At 29.5% G+C, this 24,423-nt stretch overlaps 2 protein-coding genes and 1 pseudogene across 5 annotated transcripts; all 3 read left to right on the top strand.

Moving 5' to 3' along the window:
* Positions 1–1,430: 1,430 nt before the first annotated feature.
* Positions 1,431–5,044, top strand: LOC140981796 (uncharacterized). 4 transcript variants are annotated; one of them, XM_073448261.1, is made up of 8 exons: positions 1,431–1,580; positions 2,039–2,381; positions 2,510–2,581; positions 3,376–3,440; positions 3,512–3,668; positions 3,840–3,932; positions 4,427–4,516; positions 4,649–5,044. In XM_073448261.1, exons 2-8 carry the CDS (start codon positions 2,088–2,090, stop codon positions 4,796–4,798), a joined length of 921 nt encoding a protein of 306 aa, XP_073304362.1. In that variant the 5' UTR covers positions 1,431–1,580; positions 2,039–2,087; the 3' UTR covers positions 4,799–5,044. The 4 variants fall into 4 exon arrangements, with proteins under 4 accessions (XP_073304362.1, XP_073304365.1, XP_073304363.1 ...); XM_073448264.1 differs by having other exon boundaries at positions 1,437–1,580; positions 2,121–2,381; XM_073448262.1 differs by having other exon boundaries at positions 1,579–1,752.
* A 7,960-nt stretch (positions 5,045–13,004) lies between these two features.
* On the top strand, positions 13,005–16,787 carry LOC140981315 (uncharacterized). The gene is made up of 5 exons (XM_073447677.1): positions 13,005–13,491; positions 13,592–14,766; positions 15,589–16,002; positions 16,096–16,304; positions 16,401–16,787. The coding sequence occupies exons 1-5, from the start codon at positions 13,376–13,378 to the stop codon at positions 16,644–16,646; spliced, it is 2,160 nt and encodes a 719-aa protein (XP_073303778.1). The 5' UTR covers positions 13,005–13,375; the 3' UTR covers positions 16,647–16,787.
* A 5,806-nt stretch (positions 16,788–22,593) lies between these two features.
* LOC140980417 (large ribosomal subunit protein eL34-like) overlaps positions 22,594–24,423 on the top strand; it is a 4,201-nt pseudogene continuing 2,371 nt past the window's right edge.

Genomic DNA, 24,423 nt, shown 5'->3' with positions numbered 1-24,423 from the left:
GAAATTTCTTATTGATATATTAATATTTCTAAACTAGCTTCTCAATATTACTGTCTTTACTTAATTTTTAGTGCCGTAATTTTTTTTTTAAGGTTGTGACATATTGCCAATTTTTTTCTTTATAAAAAATAGGTTATTTGCTTTCAGCATTTGATACTTATCTCTCTTATCAAACGTAAAAATTATAACATATCAAGATAAGTGAATATCAAATATATGAAGCATATGGAAAATGAATGCAAATTATCCCGAAAAATTATATCTTAAGTATAGGTTGGTTCACTGGATAAGAGATAGATTGATAAATAATCTTAAACCCTATCATTTGATATGAAAATCAGGTTTGGAACACGTTGGATTTTTAATTTGTTAATTGTAGTAATTTTGGTTTTTTAGAAAATAACCAATATTAGTTTATTGTGTTTCAAATTTTTTGAGTACTTCATTTGTTTTTATAAGTGTCACATATAGTTCTAAATTTAATAAATTACATAATTATTTTTTTTTNTGACAAAATTAATCTTATCATAATAAATTTTACAATTTCAAAGTTGTTGCTTGAGTTAATAATTATCTGTTCATAATAAATTTTATAATTTCAAAATCTGGGTTACAATTTAAATATAATTTTAAAACNACAACTTTGAAATTGTAAAATTTATTATGATAAGGTTAATTTTGTCATTACAATATAATATATAAATTTAATCACTCTTATTAAAATCATACTAAACATTAAATATAATATCTTACATCTTATTATCTTTAACTTATCATTATATTATATATCACATGTTTATCCTATCATGTGTACTAAACTATGCCTTAAAGTACAAAAAATTTGATTTAATTTACTATATGAATCACACTTGACTCACTAATCCTGCGTTTATTATACTAAGATAAAAAATCAAGGGCCACCAAAGAGTTGTTACAACGGACGAGTAAGAAATAAGTCATATATAATTACACAAAAACTCTTGTGAGACGGTCTCACGGATCAATTTCGTGAATCGAATATCTTATTTGAGTCATCCATGGAAAAGTAATACTTTTTATGCTAAGAGCATTACTTTTTATTGTGAATATTGGTAAGGTTGTCCCGTCTCACATATAAAAATTCGTGAGACTGTCTCACAAGAGACTTACTCATATAATTAATAGTAAATTACAATTTGTCACATTTCATGTATTTAATTTAATTAATCAAACACATTCTATTTATTCAAACATGTGTTATAAAATAAAAGGAACGTTTCCTCAATTTTTGTGCAATAATGAGAATCCAGTATCAAAGGGGATTAAAATATATATATATATATATATATATATATATAAGTGGCTTTGGGGTTTTTCATAAAAGTTCATAGTATTTAGAAAATTGAGATATTTTTTTTATTTGAAATAAAAAAAGTTAATATATATGAAAATTGAAAGATATTGAGAAACACAGAAGAAGGAAAAAAAAGAAAAAAAATCTTCATTACACATTTGTTTTACCTTAAAATTTCCGTTGGCTGGGCAACAAAATCGCGTTCTCCATTTCCATTATTTTTTCCATTTCTTTGATCTTCATTCAGGTACTTCTCTTATTTCTGTACATGTTGTTCTTAACTTTTTTTTTGGTTTAATTTCTTCATGATTAAATATTGAGTTTTCTGTGCCTTTCAAGCTTAATACGATACCTGATCTCGCTGCTTTATCCAGCGTGATCAGTGGATTTACTTTCCTTGAGCACCCACAATTATCGTGGTAAAGTGTGAATAATAGAAAACGCTGTTTTCTTTTTTGAAGGATTAGTTGTTTCAACCATAAATTGAAGCATTTAACGAAATGGGATTTTTGTTTTAGCTCCAAGAATCTTGAATGTAATGATCAAAAGATCGTAACTTTGTGAAAACAAAGGAATGTATATGTGTTAGATTGTGAATTCGAAGAAACCGTCGAGAGTAAAGGCTAAAGGTCGAAACTTTAAATGAAATTGAATTGTTTTTTTTAGATTGTGAATTGGGGATTTATGTTGGTGTTTTGTGTTCAGGAAATCTAGTGCTTTGTTTAAGGTTGTAGAGCTGTAAGAAAACGTATAGATGGGTGAACATTTGGTAGTGAATGTGGATCAGTTGACAAAGTCTGGGGCGGTGGAGTCTAATCCGCTGGTTCCTCCGGCCGTGGGTTATAGGCCCACCGGAAAAGCGGAAATGATGGGGCCCTCATCATCTACAGTGGCGACGGAAGACAATAAGGTGGTGGTTTTCATGGAGGATGATGAGGAAGCAGATGAGCATGATCCACTAATAGGGATAGGGGAGTGCCGTATTTGCCAGGAAGAAGATCATCTAAACAATTTGGAGAGCCCGTGTGCTTGTAGTGGAAGCCTTAAGGTAAATGTTTTGTGTAGATGCATCCTTCCTTTTGCGTAAGTTGGTTAACCATCATATGCACTTGTTACCTAATATTGTGCATTTTGATTTTTTGAGTTGATAAATAATTGAGACCCGTGATTTTGCAGTATGCTCACAGAAAATGTGTTCAGCACTGGTGCAACGAGAAGGGAGATATTACTTGTGAGATCTGCCATCAGGTTAGTAATGGCTCCTTATGCCTTTCTAGTCGTTTCTTTGATCTTTTACTAATGCTGGCGAAGGCTAATGATGTCAATTTATTGGTACTTTGTCCTACAATTATTTGGTAATGAGTGTGGTTTTAAAAGCTTTTAGTTACATCATTACTAGTAATAGTTATTTTTAATGATCAGTCATACGATTGTAATTGGAGTGAAGCTCAGACTTGGGATGGGAACTGTTGGGTGTAAAATTATGCCTATTTTCGCATGACAGTCTGTGTCACCATGATAAAAAGATGAAATTTTCCAGTTGTGACTAGTGGCTGATACCATTATAGTTTACAGCAAAAAAAAGTCATTTTTGCATTGCTATCTTGTTAATAAATCTGTTGATTACAAAACATCCACATAGGAATAAAATTTGCAGAAGAAACAATTTATTGTTCCGAAGGATTTTTTATAACAACTTGGATTTAGCAAACTGGAGCTTTTTTTTATGGTCAGAATGAAGATAGATTTTCCCTGTTATGATAAAAGAAAATGTAGATTCTTGTAGATGTATAAGATACACACACGTGTCTGGTTTAGGTTTTACCTGCATATGCACTTGATGTATATCCTTGCCTATTATCTTTTCAGGAGAATTAAACTCAGCTGATAATCAACAAAACTCAGCTGATAATCTGTTGATAGATTGTTGTCGTTTGAAATTGAATTTCTTTGTTGGAAATAAGCGAGTAGAGCAAATTTTAGTGAACTGATATTTCATGTATTCTTTTGAAGTTATACTTAACATATTGTTTTATGTTCAGCCGTATCAATCTGGTTATACTGCCCCTCCACGACCTCCACCTGAGGAGACCACTATTGATTTTGGGTAAATCTAATATCTACTAGTTAAATTTTCTAACTATGACTGTGAATTCAGTTAAATTCATTTTTTTTCAGGGGAGTGTGGCAAATTTCTGGCACGCAATTTGAAATGCACGATCCTCGTATTCTGACACTTACTGATGCTGAGCGTCAGTTGTTTGAAACTGAATATGATGATTATAATGGAACACACAGTAGTGGCGTTGCATTTTACCGTTCAGCTGCTACAATTGTAAGTCTGTAAAAAGTTTCACATCTTAAAGTTTGAATGTGCAACAAAGAATTCAATTATTTTTTGAGTAATCATCAAATAAAAAACGAAAAAAATGGAAGTTTCCTGAACCATATTGATCTAAAAACTGAGGGCAATATGAAGGAAAACTTTTGGTATTTTGATTTGCAGTTATTGTCTCTTCTGGTGCTGAGGCATGGAATGTCAATCACGGATGATGGTAGCGATGGAAATGGAGACGACGATGCTTTGACTTCTATAACAGTAAGTGTGTATGAACTACATTGTGATGTTATCGCTCAAAATTCATTGTATTATGTTCAATCGATATCAGATCACAGTACCTCTCAAAATTTTTAGCAACCATTTTGTCTGAAAAGCTCGAGTTGATGATAGGAGGTGATTCAACAATAGTTTTATACTTGAATATGCACCCCTGCGTGTGAGTGAGAAACTAGGGGATATATACCTCGAATTAAAATTCCAGATAGCCACGTGTATATTGGTCGGATATTGGATGACAAAGGTCCAAAAATAAGCATCTCGGACAGACATAGTGAATTATCAAGGGGCTTGCGCACCAAAGGTTTTGAACTTGTAACCTCCGTCTTTGATAAAATTAACTTTTTCTTTTTCCCAGAAATCTCAAGCTCACGCTAGGTACAAACAGTTCCATCAAATCGGTCACGGTCTTATAATAGCCTATGCTCTATCATAGTTTTGAGATTGTGATTTGTGCTCGACTCTCCTAAATGCAGCTTTTCATGACTCAAATTGTTGGCTTTCTTTTGCCATTCTACATTGTACTCTGGGTCATCAGCATTCTGCAGCGTCGGAGGCAAACACAGGTAATTTTCATTTTAACCTTTTTACACCTCGTCTTCACATGATATTGAACTATTTTGGAACTGAAAACCATTGCTAATGAGTGTCAAAGATTTCAATTCACTTGTCTTTATATTCTGCGTTTCTTGAAACAGGAGGCTGCTGCACTGGCATCAACCCGGTTCGCTATTGTGGTTCAGTCGGCACAGAACGGAGGCGGCCTTGTTGTAGCCTCAGCTGCTGCACCACCAATCCATTCACAGGCCACCCCTGCACAGGCGGCTCGCCACCAGGAAGATGTTTAGGTGAAAATCAACATTTGTGGGAGTCTTGTCTTCTTTTGGTTTTTTTATGGCACTATTATGCAGAAGAGACCATGAAGATCCAATACCAATGGTGTTTTCTTCTTTCCTCGACTTTCTTATTTGTTTCTGTTCCTGGTGTTGTATAAGGAGAGAAAATTCAATACATACAGTTTGTATTTATGATGTGTATTCTTTGATTAAATGAAAGTTTGTTACATGGTCTAATAAAAATATATTTTCCTTTTATCTTTCCTAACTCGTTTGTTTTCATTTTCTTGTCCCTAAATAAGAATTTAATTTTTTTCCAACAAACAACTACTATAGTACATTTTTATTCCAATTATATGTTTACATCACATGTAAATAATAAGAAACATATGAGATTGTCTTAACATTTTCTCGGACGAGTCTGTCGGACAAGATTTGTTTAATGCAGTTTATTTGATTAGCGTGATTTGAAGGTTTATCTAATTCTCCTGAAAGATAGTGGTTGCGGATTCTATCGTCATTTTTTAAAAAGTATGTCTATAAATATATTAAAACAATAAACTTGGCATGATTAAACCAAATGATCTTTTTTGAACACTTGACCTTTAGATGCGATGATCTCGAGATAAATCAAACCAAAGAGCAATGGACTTGCCTTACGGTGACATTCTATTTGCAGCGGCCCCATTTCCCTTTAAAAATAATCCTCTACATCATAAGTTAATTACATTTCATATTGAAATAGCCATTCAATGCAGCAATACTTTGATATGGTTAAGGGACACTTTCTTGAAAAATTAATAATAACAATATAAACCGCGATTTCGATATTTCTTGGTGGTTTGCAATCTCGTATTTTATATATTTGAAACGAATTTAAGAAGAATATGTATCCTTCTGTTTATTTAGATGCATGAAATATAAAATCAAATTATGCAGATGCCATTAATGGTTCAAATGACTCGGGAAAATGGAATCGTTCCAAAGGCAATGCTTTCAGACTATACCTCAGCTTTAAGCCGAAGAATTTTGATAATCTTCAATCGGAAGTTTAATTCATACGGCAGGAGCGTTAATCAAAAGCGGGATGGAATAATTAATCTATTATGTTTCAATTGTTAGATCAATGGGGACGAAATAATTAATTATCCCTGATAGTGGAGTTGTCCAAAAATGACATTTGGACTAAGGCAAAAACCTGTGTGAGACGGTTTCACGGATCGTATTTTGTGAGACGGATTTTTATTTGGATCATCCATGAGAAAGTATTATTTTTTATGCTAAGAGTATTACTTTTTATTGTGAATATTGGTAGAATCGACCCGTCTCATAGATAAAGATTCGTGAGACCGTCTCACAAAAGACTTACTCTTGGACTAAAGATCGAGTTTCAGGTAAATATTGAGTAAGTTTCACATGTGACGGTCTCATAGATCTATATTCATGAGATTAGTTGTCTCGATCCATATTTTGAGTGAAAAATAATAATTTTTACATAAAACAATATTTTTTTTATGAGTAGGGTCAGGTGTAATACATGTCTCACAAATTGACTAATGAAACAATCTCATAAATTTTTTTTAATTAGTTTTAATATTTTATTATATTTAATAAAGAATGTATAAAAGACATTGTATGTTTATATAAAAATTTTAAAAAATCATTTGAAGACATATTATGTATTTTAGAGTTTAAAAAAAAAAAAAAGATGAGGTGCATTTTAAAAAAAAAAGCGGAGCGTAAATAACGATCCATTAAGTTTTACATTGATTATATCATTTTATTTAATTTTAGTAATGATTTTGTATTTTGTGTCTTATATATTTAGTTCTACATACTCTCTAAAATATTAAAAAAATTATAAAATTTTATAAAATATTATGTTTTCAACTTTTTAGTATAATCGTGAATTTTTGGTATATTAATTCTGTATATATCCATAATAATATCATTATTTAATTATAACTTTAATATAAATATTTTTTAAAATATTCAAAAAATAATTAAAATTTTTTGATCAAAATTTTCATTTAATAAATTATTTTATTTTTTGAAAAATATTTATATATTTTTTGAAATTTTGATAGACAAATAATATATGAGTTTTTAATATATTTTTCTATTCTTCTTATTAGGTAAAGTTCTAATCAATCAATATCTCGAATGCAATTGTAAATTATTAAATCTAAAGACAGAATTCTTATCTTTATTTGAATATGATCTCAAATGAAATTTAAAAAATTATATAATAAATAAATATATTAATTAAATCCATAAATTTTAAGTAATTATTTAAACGATCATACTTATTAATTTTAATTTAATTCTCCGTGCATCACACGAGTGAGATATCAGAAAATTTTGATACTAGAATTGGTATCAAATACCGATACGATATCGTGTACTCAAATTTAATGAGTTGTAAGTTGGAATAATGATGTAAAATATCGAATGTCAAAATATAACATTTGAGTTAAAAAAAAAATTTAATTGTAGTTTTACCACTAACTATAACATTTTGTAAAAAACAACATGAAAATAATTATACAATGTCCGTAATGACTTGTTTACACAGATACATGAATAAGATTTAGGAAACGCGAACCTCATTATTTCTGAGTTATTTGATCAATAACTAAACTAATTAAAGTGAACTCATTATTTCTGAGTTATGACCAGTCAATCCGACGTGATAGAACCAATGCTTTAGAATGTTCCAATTTTTAAACAATAAGTTACTGATTAAAAGAAAAGATGGTCTGCATGGTTAAATGGAAAGAAAAAAAAAAGAACAAAGAAGATATTTAATTTTAAAGAAAAAGAGATATTTGAATGGGATTCAATTAAATACTCAAAGAAACTAGCCAAAAAGAAAAGAAACATTTTTAAAATAAGAAAAATTCAATATTGGTGGTATATTTGGTGCGTAGGGAAGAGAGACTGGGATTCTTAAAGCTAATGTTGGTTTTTTTAAGGGAAGATGTTCTATTCTCCCAACTTCTCTTTTGCTTTATGATTTGCTTTGAGATTTTGTGTTTCGGCTGCTCAAAATCTCACATCTTTCTTAGTGGTTAAGGAATATTGAAATGGAACAAACTCCATCAATCAAAACCAACTAAATTGAATCGAAACCTTAATCGTAAAGTATCTCAAAACTGAACCGTGCCCAAATAATTCCGATCTGAATAAGAATTTCCATTAGAATTAAAATCGTTGATTGTCGATTCTAAAACTATCAGGTGTTTGTGCCGCACAAGCCTAGAGCGACGAGAAACAAGTTAAGATGTTCACATCGGTTGGACGGAGTTTTTTAGAGTTGTATATATGGACTTGAACAATCATTTTCTTTGAATTAGCTAATTTTGGAGTTGAGTTAGGTCTAAGTCTCAATCTTAAGATAATATCAGCTCCACCGATGTAACTAGATGGGATGAGACTGGCAGTCCTAAGTCACTGGATTGGTCTTTGTTCAGAGACAAAAGCCTAAAATGATTATAAATAATGTAGGGAAACCAATGAAAAAGTGCTTCCCTTACGGTGGATGTTTGTTCCAGTCACCTTTATCCAATTGAGATTCTTTTGTTCTAAAACAGCCTTATTTTGCATAGATTTGCCGATATATATGATTGGAATGAATCTAAAACTCACATATGGATTCTGGGGCCATCCAGCTTTATGCTTTAAATTCCCCTATAATTTCTATAAGAATTATATTTACAGGAATCGAAACCACAACCCCAATACATTCTGTCTGCACTTCATATTTTGCAAATTAAGAAACCATGGCTCTGCACATCCATAGTACATTTATGTTACTCATCTGCATAGGACTATTAATGTTTCAACCGAATGAAGTCTGTGGGTCAGACTTTGCTTTAGGAGAAGGAAGAAGAGATCAAACAGCAATGGTGAAGAATCGACGAATGTTCAAGGCAGTAGACATGAAGAGCCTGGATATAAACAAGAAACAAGTACCTGTAAACAAGAGATTTGATTCAAATCAATCAAACAAAAGAAGATTTGGAAGAGGATCAAACCCGATCCATAACAAGACTTGATGAAAACAAAAGCTTGTACAAAATGTGTTGTAACAGGCACAAGATCACGTACCTGAAAGAATCAGGTGATACATCGTACCTTCTTAGTTATGGTTTATTCGCAGTTCCCTTGGATGACTTTCCTCTACCGTTTTGGAGGTTTAGCAGTAGATCATGTGCATTTGAGTGTAGAATAGTTATTAATCGGCAATGGAAGCAATTACACAGTTGAAAATCGCTGTGGCACATCTTGATAGAGCAAGGCACATAAAGGCCATCATGCAAGTGGTTTTCACTCTAAAGATTTGGTCTGTTTGGATTCATTGTCTCGTAGGTTTTCAGAAATTTGATACTATTTTGTTTCTCCTTTGTCCTGTTCTAATATTTAGTCTCTTCAATATTAAACATGGGATGCATAAAGTTTCGAGCGGGTATTCTGAACTTCCGTCCCACCAGCAGAAAATATCAATTCATCACTGAAAAAATGCTCACAATTTACTGGGAAAAGAAGTTAGCAGCCATTTTCTTTGTCTGACATCAAATATATTTTCAGATCCTCAGATATATATATATGCTGTAGGGAAAACAATGTTGGGATCTGTAATTTTGGTTCTTGAGCAGAAATTTCAAGAAACAATTTAATGAATGAAATACTGCCTCCAACGCTTCCTACAGTAGGTACAATTCATTCACATAAATGTTCATTCAAGCTACAACAAATGGCATGAGTTATTATTATCTTCATCAATGTAATCCACTTCAATTACACGCGAATTTAACAAAGACTCGTCCAACTATTTAAACACTGCAAGATCTTTAACAATTTTCACTAACACATTGTTTGGAAGCATGGATTTGATGGGATTTGGATTTGTGAATCCCGTTTTAATTTTTCATGTAATTAATCAACATAAATCAACTTTTAAAAAAAATATAAAATGATTAAATATTAATCATTGTGATATGATATTTTAATAAAAAAAAAAATCTTAAAGACAAGAATGAAAAAATGATTTAATGGAAGAGAGAAGATTTTTTTATAGAAATTAATCGTAAGTTAATTATAAATTTATATTACGTTTTTCATGATTTTATTTGTAATTCAATTTTAAGAAATAATAAACTGAAAAGACGAGTCTGCTTGTTATCTTCAGAAAATGGAAAAAAAAATTATTTATAGGTTTTTTTTAATTATAAATTTGTACAAATATTTGGCATGAATGGTGGAGAATTTTTAACTTTTCATAATTGTATCTAAGATTTCAAAATTTGTACAAAAGAATTCCGTAGAATTCATCGGAGATTTATTGACATTTGGAATATTTTTAGATTTTTATAGAATCAATCAAATGTTATCGCACCGGCCATATTCTTTTCGTTTTAATTTCCAGCGGGCAGCGGCTAACACAACAGACATCGGCAGAAAGATGCATTCGTGGACTACTTACTAATTTGTTATATTTTTATTTCTGAAAATAACGTCAAATTCATTGTATTAAATCAGATACAATTACATGATAATGAAAGAAAAACAAAAATCAACTAGCTAAAGTATGAGTCCGTTGGTTCGCTGATTTGATCAAATTCGAATTTTGTTTGTTAATCTGTTGCGTTGAATGTTTAGATATTTTCGTATTTACTGGTAAATTACCTACCAACATTTTTATATAACTTTTAGTTTACAAATATTATTTTAAAGTCTTCTAAACAATAATTTATTATAATTAATTATTTAAAACATTCATTTTCATCTCCACGTTATATTTTCTGGCTCTATATGAAAATTAAATCACCACTTTTATTCTCAGAAATCTATATTTCTGCATATTCATATTTTGAACAGCTGGCTTCCGAGCCATTATTTTCTTTTTCGTTTTTTTCCCTTTATTTGTCGGCCTTTATTTTCTTTCTTTTTTTCTTTTTTTCTTTTACTTTCGAAGTGTTAATTAGTTTGTATTAATATTCCAAAATTTCAAATTTTGAAGTTTTTAAAGTTCAATAATGTGGGGGTCACTTAAAAACATGGAACTTTATTCATAATTTCTTAAATGTTCTTTGAAGAATATAAATAGATTTAGTTTATTACTCCCCTAAAAATATATTTATAATTTTTTTCATAATGTTAGAATTTTCTTTATAAATTTTTATATATTCTTAAATTTTTTTTTTTTACCTCTCTTGGAAATATAATGTAAAAATCATGTCCATATTCCCATTCCAAATCTTGCGAATGTAAATTTAAAATCGACCCATATGAAACAAAAAAATAAATGGTAGAACGAGGATTTAAATTCATGCAATATAATTATTATTTTATATTCTAATAATTAAAATAATGAATATTAATGTAACATAATTATATTAACGGACTTAATAAATTACAAACTCTCATTAATTTACTTGTTAAAAATTATATATATTTTGTATCATCAATCAACTCCAATTGAAATAGGGACCGTACACCACAATTGCTTACAACGTTATTTTTTCATTTAGTATTTCGACCAAGTCCAACTTTTAATTTGGATGTTTTATAACTTTTCCTCAACACTTCCATAAAGCAAACAAAGTTTTGCCAAGTTTAGATATATATGCACATGTTATATGTTTATATAATCCTTTTTATTTATAATTTTTTTTAGTAGGAAATTTGAAATTTTTTTTTATTATTTTTCTTTGTTTTATAAAAGCTCTCGGATTTCTTATTTTTCTTTTAATATTTTCAAGTTGTTCGAGATAGTTATCTAAAAATATTTAATTAATTTAATTAATTAAAAAAATCACCTGATTTTCATCTTTGTTAGATATTTTATGAAATAAATAATTAGTACATTAATTGAAATAAGAGTGATAATTGTAATTTTGAAGTGGCCGTATCAATGTAATTTTTCTAAGGTACACTATCTTTATAATATAGTGTGTGTATAAATATACCATGAAATTATAATATTGATAATGTCTAAATATACCATGAAATTATAATATTGATCATTTATATTTTTTTATTTATAATTTTAATTTCTATATTATCAATTTTTGTCTTATTATATCATTTTTTTATTCGGCGTTATCATGACATTAATATATACATGGTTACATCAACACTTATAAAGAGAAAGAAATTTTTTTTTGGAAAATTAAAAAATACATGATTAATACTTAGATTTGACAAATAAATTCTTAAAATCACTATTAGACANTATTATATTATTTTTTAAATCATTTTTCTTTATGTCAACATAGCGTCATATCAACTTTTTATATAAACATGATTAAAATTACAAAAAAATAATGATACATGATTTAGGTGTGTCGAGGCGGCCGGCGACCCTCGACCCCACAGCCTACGCATGAGACGACCGTTTTAGGCGATCTAAGCTATACGACTGTTTTATCCAAAACCATTAAATCTACCATATATTTTTTATTTGATACTGATACTCTTCTACGTGACTCATGTGACAAATATAAGGCAAAAACTTGTGTGAGACGGTCTCACAGGTCGTATTTTGTGAGATGAATCTTTTATTTGGGTCATACATGTAAAAATATTACTTTTTATGTTAAGAGTATTACTTTTTATTGTGAACATCGGTAGGGTTCACCCGTCTCACAGATAAAGATTCGTGAGACCGTCTCACAAGAGACCTACTTCAAAAATAAAACTTATATTACACACACTAAAAATATACATAAACAAAAATAAAGATAAAAACAAACTTTTTTCCTCTTATTTTGAAGTATTGATGGTCGTTTTGTTTTGTTTTTATCATACGAATTTTAGTGTTATTAATATGAGCTTTATTCCCGGCACATGTGTTACGTAAGAGAAAATCAATATCAAATAAATCATATTTTATGGATTTAATGATTTTGGACAAAAAAAATCATAACAGGAACAAAATCCAAATTATTATATAAAAACCTAATAAAAAGATCCAAGTTACTCCATGAAAACCTAATATTGACAAATATCAGAATTAAAATCCAAAACAAGTCAATTTATATAATTAAAATTGTAATTTTTTCAAAATACCTATAAAATATCTATTTCTAATTATTTGTTTGACATCTCAATATTTTTATAGTACCGTAAGCTACACTTACAAAATCTGACCGACGAGGCTTCGGATCAGCCAAAATTAACCTCTCAACGGTTCAAATTAACACACGAAAAAAAAATTCACACACCAACCACGTAGCTTCCACGTCATTATTATTCCTCTGAAAATCATTCGATTTCTTTCCATTAAATCATCGCCAACCTTCAACCATTCCAAACAAATTTGTATTTTCTTGGTAGATATATATCTATTCCTCCACGTATAATGGTGTCGCATTAATGGAAATGCTTACTCCACTTACGTGAATGAGAGAAAAAATAAAAAAAAAATCTACTACTGTATAGTACTGTTTTGGAACACAGAGAGATAGGAAAGTAGGAATCTTGTGCATGATTGTTATTTGATTTTCCTTATTTTTGCTTTGGAACAAAAAAAAAATATTTCTGGGTTCATCGTATATTTCCTTGGGCAAGATTCGATTTTCTGTAATGATGAGCCAGTTTACTCATGTAAATAAAATGGTTAGGGCTTGCAGTACTTTCTTGATTTCTGCGTATGCTTTCATACTCAAGATTCTTGGATTCGTCGCCAAATATGTCTGCAGGTATGAGTTTTTTGGTTTATGAAATTTATCTTTTTTCGTTGTTATATATTGGGAGATGATTTTTAGATTCTATTTTCTGCTTTTTTTGTTTGCTTTACAGATCAAATACAGAAGGGAATGATTCATATTTTAGTGCTGACCATTCTAAAGAAGGTGACGAAGTTGTTTCCGAGAATTCCACTGATTTTTTGTTAAGTGGGCTTGCAGAAAAAGGGAGTTCAAAAAGTGAAAATCTTGATGAAATTACTTCGAAAACAGAGGACTCTGTTTTCATGGAAGCTGAATTGATTTCTAGCAAGAATAAGTATCAATTTATGCCTAGAGAAAATGTAAGTGGATTCATTGACGAACCCGAGACTGCCGAATTTCATGTTAAAGAAATGTTTGTTGGATCAAATGATGCTTTGAGCTGCAGTGACCAGAGTTTTGATGATGAAATTTCTCCAAAAATAGAGTATTTGGAGCAAAAAATGGAACAAAATATACTAGAATTTGATATGGAACTCGAAGTTATTGATCAGGAAAAGATGAAGAGCTCTGCCATAAGTCTTAGTCTTTGTGGCGGAGAAATTTCGGCAACCCTCAATGATAAAATTCTTCGGTTTGAAGCGATCCAATCAATGGACGTTGAATCTATGGAGGATCAAGATTTTTCTTATGAAATAGAATTGTTTCCACGGTGTAAATTATCAACTTCGGAAGCAAATAGATCGTCTGATTTTTCAGAGTTTAAGTTCATGGTTAGCCCTCAGAAGGTTGAATCAAATAAAGAAGAAGGTGACCATAGAAAACCAGAAGATGGTGGAACAAATACCGAAGAAGGAAGGATTAATCAAACACGTTTCGATTCAGATGATGAGTACATAGAGCTCAAACCTACAAGAGTGAATCCAACTAATGTTAATGAAGAAAGTTTTGCCTGCGAGGAGGAATCTAAGGAAACCAAGGAACTAAAAGAACCCGAAAGATTGAAAGACAAAGGGAGCTCTTGGGATTCAGATTTTAATGATGAAAATGAACCCGATGTGCTGTGGGAACACCAGCATTTAGTTCAACAGATGAAAATGGAGTTGAAGAACTGTAGAAGTGGAGGGCTTCCTACTATATTGGAAGATTGCGAAACTCCGAAAATGGTGGAAGATTTGAAGCCTCTAAACATTGATCAGAAGTTTGAGCACAAGGATTTAATAGAGGAAATTCACAAGTTTTACAGGATTTATGCGGAGAAAATGAGAAAATTGGATGTCTTGAATTTCCAGACGTTACAAGCAATGAGTAAGATTAAAACTAACTTTTTTCTGCTTTCATGCTTGTGTTTCTTATTTTACTTAAGTTCCATGTTTTATTCGGATAATTTAAACTGGTAGACTCGTGATTGCCAATGCATCTGCCAAATTGTTACCTGCTTAAGTGGCTCAACGATTGAAACATGTCAATTGGGCTGGTCTGAGATTTAAAAATTTTGAACTATGTATAGCTTTTGGTCTATGTGCAATTACATTGGCATTAGACTGAAGGTTAGGCCTTCGATTACGACTCGAAGTGATTGCTGGGAGAAGTGTGGTTGAAACCAACAATTACCCACTTTGTTATTATGTTGCTACCTACTAACAGATAGAATTTTCCACAATTTTTTGAGAGGTTCAACAAATTAAATTTCTGAAGATTTTTCACGTGAGTAGTTGAATATTATCTGGTTTTTCCTCACCTTCAATGTTTAATGCTTGTTCACATGTCATATTATTGAAGATATTTTGGTCAATGAATTTAGAAGTTGTTTGGTGGTCTCTTTCCCGTTCTTTAAATGTAATTCTACCTAGTTATTTATGAACTTCAAAAGTATATTCCACCTATTTTACTTTAGTAGTATTTCGATGGCCCTCCATCCACTGAAAATACTTTCATTTTTCCCCGAAATACTGATTCGTAGTCGTTATATTTTAGATTGGAACAATAGACCATGATGGACGGCCTCAATTGAATAACTACTACTTTAACATATAATTTATTCGTAAATGCATATTATATGTGAAAAATTTCATCCCCACTGTTAACATTTCTGGTTTTTGAGGAATCTAATTTATGAAAATGTTACAGGTTTCTTGCAGCTAAAAGATTCTGAAATATTCACTTCTGGCAAGAAGAAATCTGCTTCAATGCTAAAACAGTTCACTTTACCGAAAATTTGGCCTGGAAAAGTACAGAGGATTCACGCTGATCCGATGCTTAGGACAATAGTAGAATTGAACCGTGACTTAGAATTGGTTTACGTTGGACAAAGTTGCCTTTCGTGGGAGATTTTATCATGGCTGTATATAAAAACAAAAGAGTTACTACAATATGATTCTGAAGGGAATCATTCGTATAATCGTGCAGTGGAAGAATTCCAGCAGTTCCAAGTGCTGATACAAAGATTTGTGGAAGATGAACCGTTTCAAGGTCCCAGAGTACAGAACTATGTCAAGAACCGGTGTATGATCCGGAGTCTACTTCAAGTCCCATTAATCAAAGGTAAAATATACCAATAATAATTATTTTTTTTTGCATAATTTGAACAGTGTTATTGGTTTGTGGAGTTGAAAATGAGCTTGGAATTCCCTGCAGATGATTGTGCCAAGGACAAGAAGGAAAGAGGAGAGGAAAAGGACTCAGTTTCACTTGAATTTTTAGTGCGAATCATAAAGGAGTCAATGCTGGTTTTCCGTGAATTTCTACACTCTGATAAGAGTTCAAAAGATCATGGACCCAAGATGGATACTCAAGAACCCGAAAATATGACACTTCTAGCCGATGTAATCACAGCCCTTCAAAAGGTTTGACGAATGATCTTTCTTGGAAACCAACTTACCGAATCATTCTTTTATTCAATACGACTAAAACGTTACTGTTTTAATGTTTTTGCAATGCAGAAAGAGAGAAGACTTAAAGAAAACATAAGAAGTAAGAGCTGCATAGTGAAAATGATGCAAAAACAGGAAGAATGTGACCAAATTTGCATGTGTGAAGTGGAATTGAGATTGGTTTCAAGAGTTATCGGACTCGCAAGGGTGAATAGAGACCAATTGATATGGTGCCAGAATAAGCTACGAAATATCAATTTTGTGAACAGAAGGAGGGTGCATTTGGAGCCATCTTTCTTGCTTTTTCCCTGCTAATTAGACTATATTTTTATTGCCTTTTATAAATGTACTAGAAATAATGCACGTGCGTTGCACGTAGAAAACATACGTTTGAGTAAGTAGAATTAGAAATAAAATTGATTAACTCAAAAAAAAAAATGATGATATTATTGTAAATTTTGACAACTCATGTTAATTACGCATATGTAACTAATTTGGAAAAAAACATATTTGTTTAATTTAAAAAAAAAATTGGACTACTCAAATTTTTCTCATATTGTTATCATATTTTTTTTCTTTTATTAATTGTCACATTTTCTCAACAAATACATATATTTTATTATAATTTTCAGTTATTACAATTTTTCGGGCAATCAATGATCTGCAATTTTTTACTTACAATGTTGTTGTTTATTATTTTCTTTCATGTAAACTGACAATAAGTGTTATTGTATGTTTCTAATTTCCTAGTCACCTTTAATTTATTAGATACTTATACTTGACAATATATAAACTTCATATTATTATAACAATCTATCATCACATAAAAAGTACTGACGTACTAATAAAAAAATATTGATTGAATGTTGTTATTTATTTAAAATTTATAATAATAATATTTTTGACAATAAATCATCTTTTTACTGTCTCATATGACATATATTTTAATATTTCATTTTAACACATAAGTATCATGAACACAATTAAATTACTAATGTCATATTGATATTATCTTTAGAAAATAATATTTTTAATTTTATTAATTATTTAAAGATCTTCACGGGATAATTTGTCTATATTTATTTTGAGAAAAATTAATTGCATTTATAAAGTTGAAAAGTAAATATAACTTTATAGTATAATTTATTTAATTTAGAGTTTGAATTCTTTGTATGAAAAACAACAAAAAAATATCCATGTCTCCAAAAAATATTTTTATTTATTGTTCTTCTTGTCTATTTATTTTGTTATATGTGAACATATACTCTACTTCATTGTCTTAATCAGCATATATCTTCACTATATAATTTATGTATATTAAAGATGAATAATTCATTTTGTATTTTTTTATTATCTGCACTTAGGCTCATATATTAAGATGTGATATTATACATAAATATAAGAATTTTCAAATTTAATTTATTCACAATTATTTTTCATAACAAAGACCAACTTAAAATATTGAAAATTTGGATTCATAATTATTTTAAATATGATATAAAAATAATATGTGGAATTTTTTTTGACCATTTAGTTACAAATTACAGTGATAAATGCATGTAGATGCACTATTTTATTGTGGCGATTATGACTACTTTCTTTAAATATCTCATTTCTCACTCAAGGATCAAACTTTGTTTATTTCTCATTTGATGATCGACAAATCCAATATTTCATTTAAATGTTTCTATTAACAATACTTACATGAGTTTTATTTTGCATTTCTTCAATTTGAAAAAAATTACCTATAATTCAATATACAACTATATCTGAAAATTGAAGAATGCTTCTAAATTTAAAAATCGGGTAACATGTAAGGGACCAACACAAAATTGAAAGTTGATGTAACTTGTTTCTTCTAGTTTTATCATTGAATAATTTAGGAATGATCGCTTGCTACTTTACCAAAAACGACGATAGCTGATGGTAAAGATGCAAGTCAAATCTTTTAAACCATACAGCAGCTCAAGCGCAATATTTCAAATTGCTCTACCCAACATATTCAATTATTGTACCAAACAAATAAATTTATACAAATAACTTTTTACTTTATCATATGAATTTATAAGACATTTGAGTAGTGTATATACTTGATATTCCACATAAGTAGTAGAGAAAAAATCATTTTCATGTATTTGATAATTTATATTTTAAAATAAAAGAAAAATCATTAAAAAAAATATATCATGTTGACAAAATTCGGAAACCCAAATTGAAAGTTGAATTAATACATTTCTACTCATCATTAAATTCTACTATTTAATTTTAATAGATTCAACATGTTTATACAACTAAAAATATTAAGAGAATAGTTTATATAATTTAATGAAAAAGTCGAAGACACAAATTTTTGATTCTGAATAACGATCACATTATTATTATGTTACAATGATAAATAAATTATTATTTTTAGTTTATCATCACAGTCTTTATCTCAATAAACACATTTTCAAATGTAAGATGTTAAATTTAATATTGAAATTAGATAATCAAGTGTTAATTCTAACATTTTTTTTATTGTTGTCAATACATTACTTTTTCGGTCATCTTCAAATATATTAATCTATTTATTGTTGTATACAAAATATAATAATTTTTTGGTTAATTGATCATATTTAATATTAGGTACTTAGAAAAAATTCTAAGATATATTTAAAGATCATTAGATGATGGAATTAAATTTGAAATCAAGAGAAAAATTAAGAAAATGTAGAACACTACAATGCATAAACTTTCATTTTGTGAAGTGACAAAACATAAGATGAGTTAACTACTTATATCAAGTGAAATATTTATATATATGAGTTTCATTCAATTTAGCCAATTATAATATTTTTATTAATTCACTTTGTCATTCATTTTTATTTCACTAAATTTGCAGTGTGGTAGTCAACAATGTGACTCATTCAAACATTAACTTTTGATTTTTTTAGTAAATAGTGGCCTCCACTCTCATCAACTTCAATATTTAGAAGTCGATATTAGTAATTTATAGGTAATAGAAAATTATTTAATTTTTGTCATATGTCTTTTGTGTAATTGGATAATTTTTTATGTCCTACCTAATTCATTTTTAGATTTTTATTGAATTTTTATCGTTAGGATTAAAAGTGTTGCACGCATACAATATACATATAAAATTAATATATTTTAAAATATTAATATTGAAGTGTCAAATAAATATATTAAATCATTATTTAAAAACTTTTAGAAAAAAAAATAAGATTTAAAGACTAACATATTAATAAACAATTGTAATAAAAATCTTATGAAACAAATGATGTTAATTCAAAAAAATTAAATATGATTATTGTAAATGAATTTTTCTATATTAATTATAAAATTTTCAGCATATGTGCTGAATTAATTAGAATTTTTTAAATATAGTACGTTCATAATTTTTTTTCCTTATAAGTTAGTGATTGAGTCCTTATAAACATTTTTTTTAAAAAAAATCGTGCTTTTAGTTATAGTAACGGTGTCTTATGATTTAAAATACTAAATGAAACAAATTATAAAGATAAAAAACTAATAAAAAAATTCAAAAATATGTGGTTACATAATTAATTTGATTGACACGCTCTTTAGTTTGTTGATTTAATAGATGCTAAATCCACAATCACTGAGTTTGACAAGAATTCTTGGAGAATAAAACACAATACAATAAACTACTGGATTGTATTTTTAATGAAATTTTGTGTATTTCATACATATCTGATTTATTTCATTTATAAGGTTGAAATTTTATATATTATAATATAAGATTTGTTATGCATCTTAACATTGATAAATTCACTAAGAATTTATTAGTTTATATTTTAATTATTGTTACCACATAATTTTGGTTTTGCCCCAGACTTTGTTTATTCATTTGCTTGAATCTATTGTTCCACGTTTTGTTAAGACTCAAAACATGTCAAACATGAAAGTGAATATTAATTTAAAGATATGATAATATTTATTTATTGCAATAAACATGTTTATCATTCACGATAATGATAAAAATAAATTAAAAATAATATGTTAACGAACATATTGTAAAAAATCCAAAAACACATTTCAAATGTCAACTTTGACACTCGATTTTCAGTGACTACCAAAATATCTCAACAACCCACAATTTATGGACAAGATACTAACATCACAATTTTAAAATCAAGACGATATTCTCCCTTTTACACGAGAAATTCATGATTGAAAATCGACAATATTAGATATATAGATATTTAATATAGCTCGTGTGAGCTCATTTAAGCCCACCTTTAAATGAATTGACAAAATTTCAACTCAACCCACTTAAATTGTTTGGTGATGTGGGCCAAATCGATGGACCCAACCCAAATTGACGGGCCTAATCACAACGTTCTTTTACCGTGTTTTATTCAAATAATTTATAAATATAAACCACAAAAAATGTTGGTTCAAATTTTTTTATTTAAACACAAATTCTAGCCAACTGTCATAATTAAAGAGATTTAAAAATTAGAATCTTTTTTATAAAAATGGTATATCACAATAAAGTTTTTAACCATATTTTATTAGAGAAAATTTTTTAAATATAAACTTTTGTAAAAAATAGTAAAACTAATAACTTATAGCCAAAGTCACCAAAAAAAAATAATGAGGATATGAAAAAAAAATTTAATAAAACACCAAAGAAAATTCATAATTCCACAATAAACTATTTTTAAACTTTAATTAATTTAATTGACATAAGAAAAGATAAATAAAAAAATTCTAAATCATTGGATTAAAAATAACATATTATAATGTGTCTAGACAACATTAAAAGCAACCAATTAATAAGATAGATAACATTAAAAACAAGTAATTAAGAAGGATATAAATGAGAATTCACATATAAAATCACATATTTCTAAATCATTGGATAAAAAATAACATATTGTAATGTGGGTAGACAACATTAAAAGCAAATAATTAATAAGATAGACAACATTAAAATCAAGTAATTAATAAGGATATAAATGGAAATTCATATATAAAGTCACATATTTATAGATATATAATATAATAGATAATGGGTTCTACTAAAGAAAAGAAAAGGAATCTGTTGAACACTTCTTTTGTGCAAAATTTGTTTTTATTGTGGCCATTGGGTCACTTGTGTTTGTAGGATCTAAAGAATTAATATAAGCAACCAACGAAGCCCTAAAACGAGATGCCTCCGAAATAACTCAACCAGGTGGAGCTTGGAATGTGAACGTCCACATACTTCAACCTTGATCTTCAAGCAGACGACGTCGAGGGTCAGTGGTATTTATACAAAATCCATAAAACATAAATTTATCCAAACAATCAAATTGATTTGATATCAATGAATTTAAAATCCATAATTTCAAATGCTTCGTCTAAGCACGACTTAAATGTTTTGGTTCTTTAAATTTTAATACATTATACTTGAATATTTATGTCGTAAATAAAGTTGTTCTATATTATTAAAATTCTTATAAGATAATCATAAACACAGGAACAAGGAATATGTAGATACTTATCTTAGCCGTAGATCTCAACTTATCCTTGAAGAAGATCCCGACCGTAAATTCTAGGCTGAAAATTTAGGGGTGTCAAAATTAGACACGACCCACCAATTCGACACGATTCAACCCGAAAAAAATCAAGTTTGGGTTTGGGTTTTCGGGTTCAGGTCAGATCGGGTTGGATCCGATAGCTGACACGAAAAAATGATCGGGTTATGCCGGGTTGACCTGAGTTGACCCGAAAATTTTAATTTTTTTAAAAAAATATAATTAATAAATATTGTCTATATTTTAATATATTGTATGTCTGAAAATTATTTATTATACATGTATATCATAAATTTTCATATTTTAATATTTATTTTGAATTATTTTCTAAACAATTGTTTATTTGATTTAGTAAATATATTTTATTTTTCTACAATTAGACTTTCAAATTTAAATCATATATATGAGGGAGATTTTGTTATTATGTGTTTAAATTAAAATATTATTATATTTTTTTGAATTTTATTTAATTTTCTTTTAAAAAAAATTTTATAAAAAAATCGAAATCGGGTTGATTCGGGTTCGGGTTCGAGTTGAGTGTTTTCGGGCTGGCTCGGGTTCGAGTTGAACAATTTTTTAATAGTACTATTGCTCAACTCGACCCAACCTATCCGACCCACCGAAATTGACACCCTTGGCTGAAATGATGCCAAAAATCTCCTTTTTTTTAGTTCAAAATCTCCTATTTCGATTTCCTAACGTCACTGCCATGAGAAATGGTGCAGCGTCTAACATACAGAAAAGGCATAACTATGCCACGAAATCCAATCAACACAGAGTCGTCAAAACCCCTGGTGAGCTTGGACTTCAGTTCCTTAGTTTCATGCAGAATTCATTTTTTTTCTTTGAATGGTTGCATTATTTTGCAATTTTATTGGTTTTTGATTTGGATGTGTGTTTGACAGAGTATTTGTGTCAGAGACAATAGGAGGGAAGCTAGTGTACCAGAGTACTAAGAAGTCTAGAACAAGCAAGTGGCCCTAAGTGGCCTGTTACTGGCAAGAGAATCCAAGGGGTACGCACTTTCTTGGAAACATTCCTAGTGTTATTTCGTAGCAAATTCAATGATTTCTTCTTGTTCCAGCTATGTTATGCATTGGTCTAGCATTCTAATATCAAAGTTTTCTCATTTTAATTGCTAAGAGCTAATTTAATGTTTTTAAGTGATAGTTTTGGGTTATTTTTGTTATCGTTTCTTATCAAAATAAAAAAATTGTGAAAACCTGAAGACGTGTGTAAATTAAAGCCTTTGGATATTACCTCATGAATCCCCTGGAACGATAATAGGGATGCAATGTTTGATTTGCATCTATGCTTCAGGGTCTGAGATTTGGTAGAGGCTCTAACGAACTTCCCCAACTACTTGCAAATGTTATCAAATGTAATGATGGTTTTCATATTAGTACATGATAAGGCTTGTGTGGATGCGATAATTTCAACAAGTTGTAGAAGTGAGTGGTGTTTATTCAGGAGTCCATTTACGACCCTAATTTGTTTATGCTCAAAATCACCTCCCTGGTGACATGAGATTGAACGAAAACTTCGATAGCTGATGTATCTGGTTTGACTTTGGCATTTAGCCATATAGGGTACCATGATTGATTACATTGGGAGGTGTTTGTTCTATTTTGGGAGTTTTGCCTTGACACTGGAGTGTCAATAGTCACAACACTTAAACCAAGAGAAATCAAAGCCATCAAATTTTTCTCTCTCGTAAGCTAAGTCTCATGTCATGGAAATAATAAATAATTAGTATGATAATAATTATTGGTGGTTTGAAGGTTAACGTAATTGTTTTGTTTTAGTTATATGTATCTGTATTTGGACCAAGAAGAAGAACTGGAAATATTTTTTAAGAAATAATATAGTGAGATTCTTCTTAGCTCTTTATTTCTTTGGTGGATTCCAAGAGTGGTGAGTTATTCAGCCCTGTATCTCGAGTTTTCTTTGTTTTCTTACGGGTGGTGTTTCTGTATCTCATAGGAAAAGTGTCACGCCCCGAAACTCGGGATTTGACACCGGCGTTGTTTAACAATCACACAATTGAAACAACCAGCCTCGTAGCATAGTATAAACCGAAAACCAGTTTATTATTCATAACTCCTCAAAAAAACAACTGTCTTTACAACTGAAATAAAATAAATTCGCGGAAACGTCTAATCTAAAATTTTAAATTTCTAAAAAAAAATAATCATGTCTACTAATCACCATCCTCAAAACTGTTCCGATTCTTCTTCTTCTACCTGCTCTTCGGATTTATCTGGGAAAGGTTGTAAGGGGTGAGTATTTTGGGAATACTCAGTAAATGGGGGAATTATCGAACACCACATAACAAATTCCATATTTTCGAAAATAACATATATTCATAGCATGCTTTTCATAATTTTAACACTGCAATTTTTCACCTTTCATGGTTTACTGACGTCAGTCCCTAAGTTTTAATCCTCTAAGGGGGCGAGGCCGTAAAACAGTTCTATCCCACTGTTAAGGGCCATATGTTGGAATTCCACCCATTTTCAGGGAATCCTCACAGTGTTCTCACAAAA

Source organism: Primulina huaijiensis, chromosome 7, assembly GCF_012295235.1.
Source record: "Primulina huaijiensis isolate GDHJ02 chromosome 7, ASM1229523v2, whole genome shotgun sequence".
NCBI lineage: Eukaryota > Viridiplantae > Streptophyta > Magnoliopsida > Lamiales > Gesneriaceae > Primulina > Primulina huaijiensis.
This window is presented reverse-complemented; position numbering and strand designations above follow the sequence as displayed.

Bases quoted from the DNA above. Each gene is read 5' to 3' on its own strand.
- LOC140981796 (XM_073448261.1), top strand. From the start codon at position 2,088: ATGGGTGAACATTTGGTAGTGAATGTGGATCAGTTGACAAAGTCTGGG. The intron at 2,582-3,375 runs GTTAGTAATGGC...TTTTATGTTCAG, and splicing joins CTTGTGAGATCTGCCATCAG to CCGTATCAATCTGGTTATAC. The intron at 3,933-4,426 runs GTAAGTGTGTAT...TCCTAAATGCAG, and splicing joins ATGCTTTGACTTCTATAACA to CTTTTCATGACTCAAATTGT.
- LOC140981315 (XM_073447677.1), top strand. From the start codon at position 13,376: ATGATGAGCCAGTTTACTCATGTAAATAAAATGGTTAGGGCTTGCAGT. The intron at 14,767-15,588 runs GTAAGATTAAAA...AAAATGTTACAG, and splicing joins CCAGACGTTACAAGCAATGA to GTTTCTTGCAGCTAAAAGAT. The intron at 16,305-16,400 runs GTTTGACGAATG...TTTGCAATGCAG, and splicing joins TAATCACAGCCCTTCAAAAG to AAAGAGAGAAGACTTAAAGA.